The sequence below is a fragment of the Carlito syrichta genome, unplaced genomic scaffold (genome assembly GCF_000164805.1).
Source record: "Carlito syrichta isolate Samal-C Ts95f unplaced genomic scaffold, Tarsius_syrichta-2.0.1 Scaffold308920, whole genome shotgun sequence".
NCBI lineage: Eukaryota > Metazoa > Chordata > Mammalia > Primates > Tarsiidae > Carlito > Carlito syrichta.
Window position 1 is genome coordinate 46,000 of NW_007253016.1, and position 17,700 is coordinate 63,699.

At 37.3% G+C, this 17,700-nt stretch overlaps 1 protein-coding gene across 1 annotated transcript in view; it reads left to right on the forward strand.

Moving 5' to 3' along the window:
* The window catches only part of DCBLD2 (discoidin, CUB and LCCL domain containing 2), a 57,520-nt gene that overhangs the window by 30,085 nt on the left and 9,735 nt on the right, over positions 1 to 17,700 (forward strand). The window contains exons 3-9 of the mRNA XM_008066427.2: positions 4,816 to 4,867; positions 7,085 to 7,157; positions 7,444 to 7,577; positions 9,320 to 9,360; positions 10,763 to 10,978; positions 11,748 to 11,872; positions 16,528 to 16,678. Of these exons, the coding sequence (XP_008064618.1) occupies positions 4,816 to 4,867; positions 7,085 to 7,157; positions 7,444 to 7,577; positions 9,320 to 9,360; positions 10,763 to 10,978; positions 11,748 to 11,872; positions 16,528 to 16,678 (792 nt within the window). The remainder of the gene's footprint in view (positions 1 to 4,815; positions 4,868 to 7,084; positions 7,158 to 7,443; positions 7,578 to 9,319; positions 9,361 to 10,762; positions 10,979 to 11,747; positions 11,873 to 16,527; positions 16,679 to 17,700) is intronic.

Below are 17,700 nucleotides of genomic sequence, written 5' to 3' on the forward strand. Positions count from 1 at the left end.
TGTGTTATGATAATTGTTCAAGGTCCACTTATGAGTGAGAACATATGGTACTCTGTTCTTTGTTTCTGTGATAGATCGCTGAGTATGATCAACTCTGTTTATTCTTCTTTATAGCTGCGTAATATTTCATTATGTATATGTACCACATTTTTTTTTTATCCAGTCCAGCTTCTATGGGCAGCATGATTGGTTCCATGTTTTTGCTCTTGTGAATAGAGCTGCAACAAACGTGTGTACAGGTATCTTTTTTATAGAATGATTTGCGTTCCTCTGGGTATATTCCCAATAGGGGGATTGCTGGGTCATATGGAAGGTCAATTTCTAGTACTTTCAGAAATCACCACACTGTCTTCCAAAGAGGTTGCACTAGTGTGAATTCCCACCAGCAGTGTAGAAGCATTCCTTTTTCTCCGTATCCTTGCCAGCATCTGTTGTTGTTTGTTTTATTAATGATGACCATTCTTACTGGGATTAGGTGGTATCTCAATGTGGTTTTGATTAGCATTTCTCTAATAATTAGTAAGATTGAGCACTTTTTCATGTGTCTGTTGGCTGCCCATATATCTTCTTTTGAGAAGTGTCTATTCATGTCTTTTGCCCGCTTTTTTTTTTTTTTTTTTTTTTGAGTTGGAGTCTCACTCTGTCACCCAGACTGGAGTGCAGTGGCCACTCCCGGCCACCGCAGCCTCGACCTGCTGGGCTCCGGCGATCCTTCCGCCTCAACTTTCCAAGTAGCCGGAATTACAGGCATGCACTACCATGCCCGGCTGATTTTTTGATTTATTGTAGAGATGAGGTCGCACTGCCCAGGCAGGTCTCCAACCCTCGGGCTCAGGCAATCCACTCACCTCAGCCTCCCAAAGGCACGGGATTACAGGCTGAGCCACCAAGCCTGGCTCTTTTGCCCGCTTTTTAATGGGACTTTTTTTTCCTTTTGGCATCTTTTGCTTTGCAGAAGCTCGTCAGTTTGATGAGGTCCCGCCTTGCCTATCTTACCTCCTATGGTAGAGGCACTTAAGGTTTTGATCAGGAATTGGCTGCCAATTCCAATCTCCATAAGGGTGTGTCCTGTATTTTCTAAGATTCTTATAGTTTGAGGTTTTATATTTTTAATTTTTTAATTTTAAAGATGTGGGGTACAGTTCAGGGTTAGGTATACAAATGTTCATTATGCAGGTGCCCTAGTTGATGAGGAATGCCCCCCGCCCCAGAGATTTCCACTACTGCCAGTCCCACCCCTGCTGGCAGTTTCCCACCAGTACTGCCAATCCTTTTCTTATAGTATTACAATAATTGTTAAGGTCCACTTATGAGCAAGAACATGTGATATTCAGTTCTCTTTTTCTGTGATAGATCACTCAGTATTATAGACTCTAAGTCCATCCAAGTTCCTGTGAAGTTCACAATTTTGTCCTTCTTTATGGTTGTGTAATATTCCATCATGTATATGTACTACATTTTTAAAATTCATTTCTCTTTCCATGGGCAGCATGGCTGGTTCCATGTTTTTGCTATTGTGAAAAATGCTGCAATAAACATACATGTGCAGGTATCCTTTTTCATAGAGTGATAACTTTTTAAAGAACTGCCAAACCATTTTCCAAAACAGTTGCGCTATTTTATAATTCCACTAGCAGTGCATTAGGTTCCAGTTTCTCCATATCTTTGCCAGTGCTTGTTACTATCTGTCTTTTCTAGTCTTACCATTCTAGTGGGTGTATGGTGGTATCTCTGTGGGACTTTGATTTACATTTCCCTGATGGCTAATGATATTGAGCATCTGTTCATATATTTGTTAGTCATTTGTATCTCTTCTTAGGAGAAATGTTGGTTCAGATCCTTTCTCCATGTTTGAATTAATTTGTCATTTTAATTCCATGTCATAATTTTCTTTATGTATTCCTGATATGATATGCAAATATTTTCTCCTATTCTGTGGGCTTTTTCTCTTTTCTTTTACATTTTTTGAATTTTATTTTATTTTATAGGTGTGGGGTACAATTCAAGATTGGGTATACAAGTGGTCATTGATGATGTCCTGTGAATCACGAGTTTTTAATTTTAGTAAACTTCAGTTAACCAATTTTTATTTGGTTGCCTGTGATTTTGGTGTGAGATCTAAGAAACTGCTGCTTAATCCAAGATTGTGATTCACTCATATATATTTTTCCTAAAGGCTTTAGAGTTTTAGCTCTTCAATTTAGATCCACTTTAAGTTAATTTTGTATCAGGTATGTATGCAGTTTCATTTATTTGCATATGGATATCCAGTTGTCTCAGTGTCATTTTTTTAAAAAGACGATTTTTTCCATTGAATTGTCTTAACACTTATCAAAAATCAGTTGACTGTAAATTTGAGGGTTTATTTCTAGGTTATCAGTTCAGTTCTGTGGGTTATGATAATGCCTTATACACTTCCATCAGAAGTCTCTGAGACAAGATAGTTTCTTCTGAGCTGTGTTCATCTTTCTAGGCTATGTTCTTATTAACTGGAAGCACTGTAGTGATGACAGTTTTCTGGAAGGCTGTTCACTTGGGAAAAGCTTTCAAGAAAGACACATTTTAATGCTTCTTAATTCCTTCCTTAATTTGATGTTGTTTTCTTTGCTTTTGTGGAGTTGTAAGCACCAAAGTGTGTACTCATGGCTTGCTTTCTTTGTCTTCAGTCTTCTTGGCACTCCTTGTAGCTGTCCATTTTGAGTCCTTATTTTTCTCCTAGAGAGCTCTTTTGAGCCCCGTGGAATTTGAGAGCAAGGTCAGTAGGTTGCACATTTGCATGGCATAATGTGGAGTGTCAGCACTGCGTGAACTCACAACCAAAGCCCTGTTCTGATCAAATATATCCATAGTTGACCAGTTTCCTGGCACGTGGCCTGTAGGTAATGCAGCCAGCTGGCAGTCTTCTGTGGCTTGAATGCCATGTTGGACCATACAGTACCTTTTCATCTCAGGCTATTACTCTTTAGAAGTTCAACTTCTAATCTTAGAAGTGGGAAGTTCTTTTGGTAGAGCAGGAAAGTGGAAAATAGATTCTCGTTGACACTGTGCAAAGATTAACAGGAATAGCTAGATTATGGATAAGTTTATTTGTCTGCTTATCCCAGTTGGTCAACTAGGTAGTAGTAAACTGCTTTTCAGGCATGAAAACTCTTAAACTTCTAAAACATAGATTTCACTTAATAATGATTCAAATGCCTATGGTGTGTAGATATTAATCCATATAATTGCTCTACAAATACCACTTTCCTATTGGTATAACACAATTGTTATTCTCTAGTTCCTTCAAGACACATTTTAGTTGGATAGTATACACAAAATTTCTTCAGAATTATACAGTAGAGTGTTCAATTCTGTGCTTGCTGGGGTAGGCATTCATTTCACAGATACATACATACTGCCAGTGTGCTGGGAAGTATGCTAAGTGCTACCTTCATCAATTTACTGGCCACCCTGAACATGTTCTTTAGCCAGGCACTTATGTGTAAAATCACTTACTTCTGTGATTGCCTTCAGGTCTTCTAGGTTTTCCTCTCTATGGTTAGTAAATGACTGGACTTAGCCAAACACGCTAGCAATCAGAAACTTTTATTCATCCATTGATGAAATAAATGTTCCTTGAAACCTCTTATATTCTATATTGTTGCTGGCAATACATATTGCTGCTGGCAATACAAGCGGCCTCAGTCTCTGTCCTAGGACTCATCACTGTAGAGTGATGTTGTTTATAACTCTATAATTACACCAACAAATCAGTCTTACATGACAATTTGTGCTTTGAGAACACATAATAGTCATCTGTTCTTTAAAACAAACCGACAAAACACAGTAGGCAATAAAAATGCGTACGATGTGCTAAAGGGGTTTGCCTTGAGAGGGGCAGAGACAGCTTCTGTAAGAAAGTGGCAGTTAAGCTTAGCTCTTAGGACTCAACCAGGGTCAAGGGTGGTGGGAAAGCCTTACAGGTTGAGAGAGCCCCTGTGCCAGGGAAACCAAAGGAAGGCTGGAGTGGACAAGGATTAAGGTGGGTCTGGCACTTTGAGACCCTGTTGACTGCGATGAAGGATTTGTTCTCTATCCTGAGAGCAGAAAGAAGCCATTCAAATTATAAACAAAAGTCACTTTTTACTGAGCCTGTGACCTAGGTTTTCATGAAAGGCAGATTCCCTTTTCTTCAGACAGTATTGATTTCTAGATAGAAAACGTTAAATTTTTAAAGTTTTGTTTTCTGTAGAGCAATGCTTCTCCACCTTCAGTGTGCTTCATAAATTACCTGGAGGACTTGTTTAAACAGATTCCTAGGTCCCACCTCCAGAGATCCTATAAGTTGGATGGGATTCAGTAATGTGAATTTCCACCAAGTTCCTGGAAGGTACTGATGCCACTGGTCCTGTCTGTGGACCTGATTTTGAGTTACAAAGTTGACTCAATTTTCTGGTCATCATTTTCCTTTGGTATAACAATAAAGGATTCTTGTTAGTTATAGGATAACCAAGAAATCTTTTTTCCTTGTGTTTGGGGAGCTATATTTTATATAAGCTACTTTAAGCCTATAAGCCTTACTAATTTGTGTTCTATATATGCAACTTCGTGAGGTAATGTGATAGTAAACAGTACTGAGGAGACATAGCTCCAAAAATCAAGAAGCTTAAAGTCAGAAGGAAATTGTGATTAGCAAAAATTTACTGTTTTTTGTACCAGCTCAACAGTGCTGTTGAGATTTGAAAATTAGAGCAGTATGATTCTGAGACACTTGGTGTTTCAGCAAGAGTAAATCTGTGTATTAATTGAATCAGTTTTTCGTTTTTGTTTTTCTAGATCTAATTACTTGTTTGGACACTGCATCTAATTTTTTGGAACCTGAGTTCAGGTATGACCAAATTTGTGACTTTTTTTCCTTAATGTTACTCTTCATCTACTTCATACTCATTCTGTGTACACTTAAGCTTATCACATATTTTGTGACACATAATTGCTGTTTCAAGACTCCAATAAATTAGAGCTTATTTAGTTACCATATTTAAATGTTGTTTTATTGTAGCATTTAGGGCTTCTGCAGAATGAAAATGTAGTTTTAATATGCTTTAAAAGTAGAACTAGTTGCTCTTCAAGATGTGGCAAAATAGCTGACAAAAATAGAAGAGCTATTTTTTCAAAAAAAGATAAGAGTGGTTCTGGTTGTTACGGCATTCCTCAGTGTTCTTACCTAAGTAGCGTTTCTACTTCTGTTTCTCTGCTTTATGTCTTTGTCTCTTGCCTAGATTAGGGTTAACTTCTACTTGAGTTCAGATTTCTGCTATCTGCTGACTTTCTTCTTCCATTAACAGTACTGCCAAGTTGTTTTCCAAAACACATATCTGATCATTTCCCTACTTTAAAATCTTGAGAAACTCTTATTTATGGTTAATAAGGTGGCCAGATGTCTTAGCCTGGTCTTCAGGGTCCTTCACAAGTATCCTGGCCATTTTTCCAGTCTTATCTTATTTTCTCCATGTTGAAACAACTCTGGACTATTCACACTGCTCTGAGCTCTCAGAACTTTACCAGGAATTGCTTGACTCCCTTCTGCTTGGCAAGATCGTTCTCATCTTTCAAGACCCATCTCACTAACCTCCTCCCAACCTTCTACCCCTCCCCTTAGAACCTTAATTTTGTCTTCAAGAATGGTTCTGTCTGTGTGAGAAGGGTGCCCTCTTCAGCATCTGAGGGGGACCCTGGCCTCAGTGTGTGGTCCATGGCCCCACCAGAGAGTCAGCTGCCCTTGCTTCACTCTCCAGCTCTGTCATCTTCCCAAATCCAAGCTCCGGTCATGCCTGTCTGGGGCAATGGCACTATTTGCCTAACGGTGTTCACCTTCCGCTCATGATTCCTGACAACCTTTTGTCTTCCCAGGAGCCAGAACAATCTTTTTAAAAAGGGTTGATCAGATTATTTGTGTAAGCCGTCAAAATCTTTGCTGGCTTCTTGTTTTTACTTAGAAGTATGTTCCAGATTCCTTGCCATAGCTCACAAGGCTCCTGTATGGCCTGCCCCTGCCTGCCTCTCCAGCCTTTTCTCCAGTTAACCTTACCTTTGCTCACTGAGTCTCCTTGCACTGCCGTTCTCACTTCAGACACCTGCAGGCCATCCTCAGGCTGGCTCTTCTGACTGGTGTGAGTTGCCCACCACTCATTCCAGTGACATCCCTTTCTTAGCTCACTGCTGAGGCCTCACTTCCTCAGAGCTCTGTTCCTGACTGGGATGGACAGAGACCTGCATAAGAGCAGTGACTCTGGAGCCCAAAAGCCACCTACCAGCCTTGTGAACTGGTCAGTTCCTCAGTTTCCCTGTCTATAAAATGAGGATAGTAATAGCACCTTCCACCTAGGGCTTTTGTGTTGTTTACCAGAAACACTTAGGATGCTACCTGGCAATTCAGGGAGTTTACTGAATACTTGTCCTACTTTTATTATGTTAGATTTTCCCAGTTATTTCAAATATTTGATTCTTCATAGCAGAATCAAAATCTGTTTGTGTAAGTATTTGTTTAATGTCTCCTTCCACCACTGGACTGTAAACTCAGTGAGGACAGGGGCCACATTTGTTTGGTTGACCTTTGTAAATCCAGTACCTAGCACAGCCCAACACTCAACAAACAACACAGTAGACATTTATATATATGTATTGGGTGGGTGAGTAAGTGAATAAATAAATGAATGAACCTCTTTTATAATGCAACTTAAATTTGATCCATGGAGGGTTGGTAAAATATATTATGGCTGCTCACGGAGTAGAATATCGTGTAGCTATTAAACATGATGAATAGGTCTTATAGTAGAAACATGTCAGCCATTCATTATGAAGTAAAATAATCAAAGCAATATGCAGAATATGAGAACATTTTTGTAAATATGTGGGTGAAGACATGTTATATATGTATGTATGAAAGAAAGCCTGAAAGGGCTTTGTGGAAGTGATCGTTCTTTCAGGGTGATGAGATTATATTTACGTTGAACTGAAAAATGTGTGTGTGATATTTTGGTGGGGGATATTTTTTCCTTACAGAAAGAACAGCATTATATAACTTGTTGCTTGTTTTATTTCTCAGTAAGTACTGCCCAGCTGGTTGTCTGCTTCCTTTTGCTGAAATATCTGGAACAATTCCTCATGGGTATAGAGATGTAAGTTGGATATAGATTTATTTTAAAGTTGTGATATAACTTTATCTTTTTAGGACTCCAGAATAGTTAGATATGTGTTTATTATATATATTTAGCTTCTCATTTTTTAGTAATTGTAGTGTTATATTCTTTCTGCTAAAAAATTTGTTGTGTGAGAGTACTAGTAATCTATGTTTATGAGAAAGCTGCCCAGATCAACTGATTTCTTTAGGAAGTAGAAGTGTGTCCTGCTTATGAATTACCAGGAACAAATTAAAAACTAAAATTTATTTTCCCTTTCCTTTAGTCATCACCGTTGTGCATGGCTGGTGTGCATGCAGGAGTCGTGTCAAACATTTTGGGTGGCCAAATCAGTGTTGTCATTAGTAAAGGTATTCCGTACTATGAAAGTTCTTTGGCTAACAACGTTACATCTATGGTGTAAGTATATTTGCTGTTTTGCAATACATATGCTACTTATAATAAACATGCTAGGTAGGGGTGGGCTAGAGACTGACTAGATTTCAGCAATATCACTGTTAATGGTGTTCACAAAAAAAACATTTAGGTAATAAACATTGACATTTGTGTGTCCTTGATGTCTGAGTATTTTGAAGAGTACAGACAGCGTTATATAACCTTAGCTTGTTCTACTTCAAAAAGGTAGTCGTTTGGAAGGGTGATTTGTTACTTTCTTCCTTTCTAAGTCTGAAGTAAGAGTCTGGAAGTTTTGTTGCCAGGTCCTTATTTTATTTTAAACATCAGAAGTCATAACACTGTGCTCCTTATAGCCCAGGTGACCCAGGAAGGATTGGGGTTAGTTGAAATACTTTGAATATAAATTAATATTTGACATAAAATGTGTCATAAGTATTATTATGAATCTCTCATTCCAAGAGAATATTTTAAGGATATATTTTCATGGTATTTGCAATATTCTGTTGTACAAAACTGAGAAAGCCACAAGAGCAGGGATTGACGCATTACATAGAAATGCAGTATTAACAACCTGGTTTTAGGAAGCCTGCCTCTTAAATTTGCTCAGTTCTGCAGACAATACTGAGCCTAATTGAGAGCAGCTTCTCTAGACATTCTCAGCCATTTTTCACCCAGAAGACGGAGCGTGATCCACACCCAGGAGGGTCTAGAGCTGGGGTCAGCAAGCCTGTTCTATTAGGATCCAGCTAATAAATATTTTAGGCCTTACGGGCCATGTGTCTCTATTGCTTATTCTTCTTTGTTGTTTTATTTTTAGCTCTCTAACCCTGTAAAACCCATACTTAGCTCACTGGTCAGCAAGACAGGCCATGCATGAGCTGTTATTTGCTCATACCTGGAGTGGACTCAACTACCTTTTCTTCTTTTGGTTCCTTCTAGTCAACTTTATCCAGATCCTTTAATTCCTTTCCCTGTCCTGACTTTAGAAAGATTCAGTGTATGTGAATTGTCTCATGCCTTTAAGAAAACAGTGATAGGGTGCATCCTCTCATGACAGTTTGAACATTGTACTTAAGGCAGGAGTAGACACTGCCGATTGTGTTTCTTCAAGGTCCTTGCGTCCTTTGACCTGCACTGGGTGCACTTTCCATTTCTAAACCCTCCATCCTCATCACCTCGCCCGTTCTTCCCATTACTCTGAAATCCAAATGTAATGCTGCATTCCAGTACTAAACTTACTCTCAGGGGTGGTGATTTCCTCTAAAAATGCAATGTCTCAATTAGTAGCCAGCTTTTCTTCTGCTTACCTCAAAAAACGTGAGCCTCATTCTCTGAGAATTGGGAGGGTGTATTTTTACCAAAAGCAGTTGCCACAGAAAAAGTGCTAAGAATCCATTTATTTCATGAAATAGACTAGTGAGAGATTAACAGTAAACAATGAGTACATAAATTATAAAAATAAGTACATAGTAAAGGTGGCATGGACACTTTGTACAATCATGTATGGAACTGGGTCCTAGATACTTATAGAGAAAGTTGTTTATGCTGACTCAGAAGATGTCCTGTTCAAAAATGAGACTTTTTTCCCTAGGGACAGTATTAGTTGTCTAATTTTTAGCCATGAAATCTTAATTATTTCAACAGTGGGGTGGGGAAACCAATCAGAAGAAAAAGTTTCTTTAAGGTAAATGTGGGGAAGTTATGTATTACATAATTATCCCCAACAAAACCTCTCTCTCTTTCAGGGGACTTTTATCTACAAGTCTTTTTACATTTAAGACAAGTGGTAAGCCTTTTATTGACCTTGTAACTTTTTGTTATTTATGTAATAGCTAATATTTTTTGAACACTGGCCGCATTGTGTTTTGCGCTTTCTCATTTAGCTACCATATAACACTATGAGGTAAGGTAGGTACCTAGTAATATAAAGAATAAATTGGAGGTTTTATGAGAGGGAAGCAAACAAAAAATTATCTCCTGGAGGGAGGCCCCATTGTAGTACAGACGTCCTCTGCTAGGAGAGGTGTTTTAGGGGTCCATTGACATCAGTGTACCAGCTAGTGCTGTTTTAAGAGACTGCTTTCAGTTACAATGAATTTTTTTTTTGAGATTCTTTCAACATGTTTGCTCATTTCATGATGGATGATTTGTGAGTACACCAATCCACACCACACTGAAAGCTCAGCAGTTTTTGACCAAAAACAGCATTACCCCCGTGTCCCACCCTCCCTATTTACCCAATCTTGCCCCAAGTGACTTTTTATTGTTTCCTCAGATGAAAAAATCTTTAAAAGGAAACATTTTGCAGATTTGGAAGAGGTGAAACAAAAAATGATAGAAGCACTAAAAGGCATCAAATTTGACAAGCTCAAAAACCTGTTTTGAGCAATAGGAAAAAAGTTGAGCCTCATTCTCTGTAGTGCATCTTTGAAGTGCATCAGACAGAGGTGCACGGAAGGTGAATGAAGTTTAAACATATAAGAATAAATACATGGTTTTTAATAAATATTTTGTGTTTTGGAGGTTCCTTCTCATATATTAATAGGGAAATAATCATGTAAGCAAGCAAGATTCCTTAGGAAAGATGACTTTTAAAATTGAAAAGTAATTCATTCAAGAGAAAATATTTACTGAGTGCCTTCTTTATTTGCCAGGTGTGGCTCTGGGGCTGTAATACAGCAATGAGTAAAATGAGCAAACTGACTTCTTGGAGCTTACATTCTGGTAGCAATGCATACATATGTTATTGCTTATAAGATTGTTTACAACCTGATAAAAGGCATATAAAAATCAGGCAAAGTGGGAGGACAGGAAATGCAGGAGGACTGGTTTGCAGTTTTAAGTAGGGGCAGGGAAGGCCTCATAGAGACATGGTGTGGACAAAACTCTGAAGGAGACAGAGGAGTGAGTTACCCATTTAGCTGAGGAGACTGTCCCAGGGAAAGGGTAATATATCTCTATTAAGCTAAGTTACTGCTTGTGAATGAGTATGTTTGTAGGTTTCCTAATGATATACATGAAGACATATGCCCAAGAAACACTTGCCTAGTTTTGAAATCTCTCTATTACAGTATATTATTTGCAGAGTGTATGATAATTAAAGGTGTAATAAAAGTTTGCAGTGACCAGGTGTATATGGATTTTGAATTTATATCTGGAAGCCAGATTTACTCTCTTCTTTATTTCAGGTTGTTATGGAACACTAGGCATGGAGTCTGGTGTGATTGCCGATCCTCAGATAACAGCATCATCTGTGCTGGAGTGGACGGACCACTTGGGGCGGGAAAATAGCTGGAAACCCGAAAAAGCCCGGCTGAAGAAACCTGGCCCTCCTTGGGCAGCTTTTGCCACTGACGATTATCAGTGGTTACAGATAGACCTGAATAAGGAAAAGAAGATAACAGGTTACAAGATATAGTTTTCTAGAGTAATTTATAATGCTTTATTTGAAAAACTGATACCATCTACGATTTTTCAGGGAAAATTTGGTCACCAAAAATTCAATTATATAGTTTTAAGTTTTTTTCACTGGCGTTACTGTTACTGGAGATAGTTTTATGAAACATGGCAGAGAAGGGGAGTTGGTATTTAATTTGTAATTGCTTTTATGTTTCATTGTAATAAGACTCTTTTTTTAAAGTAATGTTTCAGTAAAGTGATCTTGAGTCAACTGAAATAACCATCTCGTGGTCATTAAGAAAAATTTATATTCAAGAAGTTCATTTTAATTGCTGTAAATAATTAATATTCCACATGTGCTGAACATTCATTTAGGGAAAATTAGCAAATGGTCAGAAAAATGGGTTGGGATTGGCTTAGATAATTTTGTTAAAAGATTTGCTTCGGTACTATAAATAATGCCAGTAAACAACTTTAATCTCATCACTCCCAGGAAGTCATTCATACTCAGTAGTTGAAATATATTTTACAATAATATGAACACAAGCTCCCAAAATAGAAGAGCTCTTTCCTTACATATGTCCATCATTCCTGTCTCTACAAGGGAGCAAAGCCAGGGATTTAGTAACTATTATGATGAAAACTTGCACTTAAAATGGAAATGAGCTGTAGCAGAAATGTTTGAACAGTGCATCTCAGATGTTGATGTTTTGATGCTTAGCAAACGCTGGGAACCAGTTGTGTGTACTAATGAAAGAACTCCTTGGTCCCCAGGCATCGTAACCACTGGGTCCACTATGGTGGAGCACAATTACTATGTGTCTGCCTACAGAGTCCTGTACAGTGACGATGGCCACAAGTGGACTGTGTACAGAGAGCCTAGTGTGGAGCAGGATAAGGTAAAATGATTTCCAAGCTATTTTTTAAAAGACTTTTTTTTTAATGGGCCTTTGCCAGAAGTCACAGAAGCTCCCCTGTGTGAGTTGTAGAAGTTAAATATTATTTTGTCTTACGCTACCCTCTGCTGGTTAATTTAGGTAGTATGTTTTACTGGCCCTATTCTAACTATGGTTAGAAAATTTTCAGTTCTAGGTCCCTTTTGGTGGTTGTAAGGGTAAGTACTTTTCCGACTTGTGTCACTGCATTTTTAACTGAGTTACTTAGACACTTTATTAAGAAAGTCTAAAAAAGATCGTGTAATTTCTTATCTTCATAAAGCTTTTCTTGTCGGTTCACCGCCTTTGTTCCTAGAGTTCTACTTTGCAGACAAGAGGTTAAAAAAGACAAAAAAGATGAAGACAAAAGTGCATTAAATCATAAGATATTATAGACATGGAAGGTCATTTCAAGATCATCTCACCTACATTCATCTTAGAAAACTTCTGGATATTTTTTCCTACCCAAAGAATTTCCTTAATTTCTAATGGTAGTTTTGGTTGAGCAGAAAAAAAAAATGAAACTACTGGAATGAACTAGAGAAAATGATATGGGGTGGAGAGTCGGCAGAGGTAGATCTTGTCCAGAAGTTTATCCCTTTTGCCCAGGCTCCTGGTCCATGACTCATCACAAGGATCTTTATAAGTGGAGGAATCTTGTGTCCAAGGAAGATAGTTGCCTCCCATCTAGAACTGAAACTATGATTTTGGTTTGGTTTTAATTAAATATTTTCAACTTTCTGTCATATGTATTATTTGTGATTATCTCTTCAATTACTACTTTTATCATTTCTCTGTTCAAAAACCCCCAGGGGCTCCCTATTATCTTTCATATGGATCTAAACTTCTGCTGTTATTCTTCTCTCTCCTACTTGACATCACTTGAACTTCATCTTTGCTGAGCCTAGTACCATTGAATCAGATAACAGCACTGTCTCCAGACCGATCTGCTTAATGCCCCTGAACTAAACTACTCTTGACTTCTAATCTTTACATAATATTTATTATACCTGTAGAATATAGTTAAATTTTTGAAATTTTGAGAATTACCCATACTTATATTGTGAAAACGTATAACAACATTGAATTATATTTCTGAAACAGACTCTTTTTTGTCTTCATTTTTTAAAAAAATTTCACTGCAAATAGAATTCTGGGTTGACTTTTTTTTTCTTTCTTTCAATGCTTTGAATACATTAGTCTACCATTTTCTGGCATACATTGTTTTTAACAAGAATTCTGCTATTATCTTTGTTCCTCAATATGTAATATATCTTTTTTCCTGTGACTGCTTTTAAAGTATTCTTTTTATGATTTAAGTGGTTTGATTGTGGTGTAGTTTTGTGTGGTTTTCATCATGTTTTTTCTGCTGAGGTTCTTAGAACTTTTTGGATATGTATGTTATAATTTGCATCAGATTTACAAAGTGGTAGTTCATTTTTTATTCAAATATTTCCCCTACCCAATTCTAATTTCTTGAATATTATGACCATTGAAGATCTCTCACAATTAACTGATATTCTTTTTTTTTTTTTAATGTTTTTCTCTGTGTGTTTTAGTTTGGAAAATCTCTGTTATTTTGTTTTCAAGTTTACTAATCTATTATTCTGCAATGTCTAATCTGCTATTAATTCTATCCAATGTATTTTTAGCTCCAATAATGTATTATTACCTCTAGATTTTCAGTCTGGGTTTTTATAGTTTCTTCCACATCTCTCCTTTACATGCTCATGCTTTTCTCTATCTCTAAAACATATGGAACAAATGACTTCTTAAAAATTTCTTATCTGCTAATTTTATCATGTATCATATCTGGGTCATTTTATATTGCTTGATATGTTAGATCATATTTTACATGTCTGGTAATTTTTTATTGGATGCTGGGCATTGTAAACTTTACATTTTTTGATGCTGGGTTTTGATTACTATTTTGTTAAATATTTTTTAGCTTTTTTTATTCCTGAGATGCAGTTAAGCTACTTGGAAACAATTTGATCTTTTCAAGGCTTGCTTTTAAGCTTTATTAGGTAGGACTGAGCAGCCTTTAGTTCTCTCATTTTTCCCTACCACTAAGACAATACTAAGTACTCAACCCAACGTTCTGTGTATTTTGAGGTTTCTCTATTCTATCTGTTGGCAATCTTAGGTGTTCCTAGACCTGTGTAGCTCTGAGAATTGTTCTACTAGCTCCTTCCATTGTTTTTGTTTGTTTTCTGGCAATAGGCCATTTCTTTATATGCAGCTGAAAATATAAGGGAATACCCCTTACAGATCCTAGAAGTGTGTCTCTGTAGCTCTCTGAGCTCTGTTTCCACAACCACTAGGCTCCGTTAGAGGGTCTCTCTCCCTGCATGGTGGCCTGCGAGCTCTCCAGACAGTCCTGGGACATAGCGGGACTTGCCCTAGTTGTTCTCCTTCTCGCCGTGATTCTTGCCATGTGCTGTCCGTGTTTGAGAACCACTGCTGTTTATATTCTGACCAGTTTTTCAGATGTGCAAGGCTGAAGGATAAGTGTTGTCCCATTACTCTGTCATGGACAGAGGTGGGAGTCCTCACATTCAATTATATGAAATAAATCTTTTCCTCATTCACATGAGGTCCATCTACCCCAACTCAAGAGTAACCGGTATAGTCACTTTTATACCTCTTCTAAGCCTGCACATGTACATGAGCACCAGACTGCATTTGGTTTTGTTTTCACAAAATGGGATTGATATATATACAACTTGCTTTCTTAATATATTGCTTTCTAATATTACAGCATAATATGTGTGATAATATCTAAAAAACTGAAGTTTCTTGGGGGTGGGAACTTTCCATTTCCTTTTTATCTTCATGACACCTTGTAACCCTCCATATATACAGGGTTTCTCAATAAATGCTCATAGGTTGACTATGGCAAATCTCTCTTACTCGGTTTTTATAAAATCTTTTTAAGTTTTTTTAAAATATCAAATAGAGACAGTAATCTAGAGTAAGATCTTAGCAATAATTTTTATATCTTAAAATAATGAGTTATCATTCATGTCCCAATTGTATATTAAGACTGAAAATAGTGGCCTTTATTTCATTTCAGAGTAGTATCTGAGGAAATCATGGATGCTCACTAATGTGGAGATTATTGTACCTTCAAAACAAATTTTGGGGGGACAATGAGGGATATTGGCACATCTTTAGAAGCTAATAGTCTAATGCCACATGAATCAGCTAAGAAGCAGCAGCCACACCGTTTGGAAATAACTTGATTGAGAAAGTAAACATTTATTTACTCTCACCTTAGCTGACAAAAAGCAAATCACTTTTATTTTAGGTGTCTACTTATTAGTGGTCTTCAGAAATGGTCTCATTGATTTGACCAAGGGAACAAACAGATCCCTGTTTAGCTTATTGTAGCCTGCTTTTAAGTCTGAAGACCCAAATTCAAGTCACTGCCCTATCATTGACTAGCTATGCAATCCACTTATATTCTCTGGGTCACAGATTTCTATGCCCTGCCTTATTTCATAGGGTTGTTGTGAAGGGTATTTGAGTTAAATACATGAAAATTCCTATGCCGGGTTCGGTGGCTCAGCCTGTAATCCTAGCACTTTGGGAGGCAGAGGTGAGTGGATTGCCTGAGCCCTGGGTTCGAGACCCGCCTGGGCAACTTGGCGAGACCTCATCTCTACAATAAATCAAAAATTAGCCAGACATGGTAGTGCACATCTGTAGTTCCAGCTACTTGGAAGGCTGAGGCGGAAGGATCGCCGGAGCCCAGCAAGTGGAGGCTGCAGTGGCGGGGAACGACCACTGCACTCCAGTCTGGGTGACAGAGTGAGACTCCAACTCAAAAAAAAAAAAAGAAAATTCCTTATTTAAATAATTAAGGGTTGTTTCAGCGTAAGATACTATCATTATTTGCTTGAAGTAGTTGAGGGAATGAGAGTCACTTAAAATTATATTTTTACCTAAAGATTATTTATGTAATGCATTTGTTGCTGTTTAGTTGCGATCATTAAATTTGGCACACAACAGTGTTTCAAAGTCAATTTTCTGGTTCAAACAGCAACAAAGAATAAAAAGTGGAATTATAACATGGGAACTGTCTTTATACAGTTTATCCAGTAGGTGGTGGTATATATCTGTTATATGTTTATTACTATATCTTCCCTTTCAGTCTGTTGAGAGAAAAATTATGAGAAGTACACAAGCAAAGCATTCCCTTCAAGATCTTGCATGATCAATTTGTTTTATTTTAAAAATAAAATCAATATATTTAAATAATTGGCAATTTCACAGGGCTAGAGTTACTACTTTATTAACACAATGAATGGTTTCACTGGACTTGAAACCCTTTTCCCAAATTACCAAGTTAGCTTTCTTGTTAAATTCTTAAATCATCTTAAAATCATTTTTGTATGAAATATTTTCCTTATAAATTTTTTACAAAGAATGTGCAGCTTCCTAGTAGTTTTTCCAAATTACTATTCATTTATTTTCTTAGAAATAAATTCTTACTGTCATAATTGACAATGTCATTGAAGGCCCAGGAGCAAAAATCAAAAACATGTTTAAGTGGAGCAATTTAGCCCTGACGTCTGTTGATTTAAAGTACTGATTTTTTTGTTGTTTTTTTAAAGATATTTCAAGGAAACAAAGATTATCACCAGGATGTGCGTAATAACTTTTTGCCACCAATTATTGCACGTTTTATTAGAGTGAACCCTACCCAATGGCAGCAGAAAATTGCCATGAAAATGGAGCTGCTTGGATGTCAGTTCATTCCTAAAGGTAAAGAGACAGTGTGTTTAAGGTACATGATTTTCACTTGATTCCTAATTTTAAATGGTTTTGCTGCTCTCGAACAACTAATAATAATGTGAGTGTTTTTGTGTATAAACTCTCATTAAATATCTTCTTAAAGAAACTTTTAAAAACATATAGCTCTATTAAAAAGTTATGTATCAGCATGATTTCCAAAATTATACGTGGAAGGAGAAATAGTATAATTCATAATATATTATAAGGAGATTGTTTTCCAAGTTAGCCTCAGTCCTAATAATTTTTAATCACAGTCTCATGTACTGTGATGTTTGTGTAATGTAAACACTGAAGATTAAAGCAGTAAATTAAAAGAAGAAATAATTTCTGTCAACATTGTATAATATTGTAATATGTTGTTTACTCTCTCTCTTTCTTTTTCTTTTCTTTTTTTTTTTTTTGTTTTGTGAGTTGGAATCTCACTCTGTTGCTGGGCTCAGGCGACCATTCCGCCTCACTCTTCCAAGTAGCTGGATCTACAGGCATGTGCCACCACGCCCAGCTAATTATTTATTTCCTTATTGTAGAGACAGACAATCCTTTCTCCTCAGCCTCCCAAACCCTAAAACTATCACAGTGCCTAATACATCGTCAGCCCTTCATAAATATTTATTAAGTGAACTGAATAATATATCAGATTGTGATGAATCCTCTATAAATTTAGAGTCCAGCATCACTCTCCTCTCATATTATTATTTCAGTATTATCCTTCATAGAAAGATTATTTTTGACCAGGTGCAGTAGCTCATGCCTGCTATCCCCAAATTGGGAGGCTAAGGCAGGAGGATTGCTTGAGCCAAGGATTTCGAGACCAACCTAGGCAACATAATGAGACATTGTCTCTACAAAAAATAAAAACATTAGCCAGGCATGGTGTCACGTGCCTGTAGTCCCCACTACTTGGGAGGCTAAGGTGGAAGGATCACCTGAGCCCGGGAGGTTGAGGCTGTGGGGTGCTGTGATTGTGCCATTGCATTCCAGCCTTGGTGACA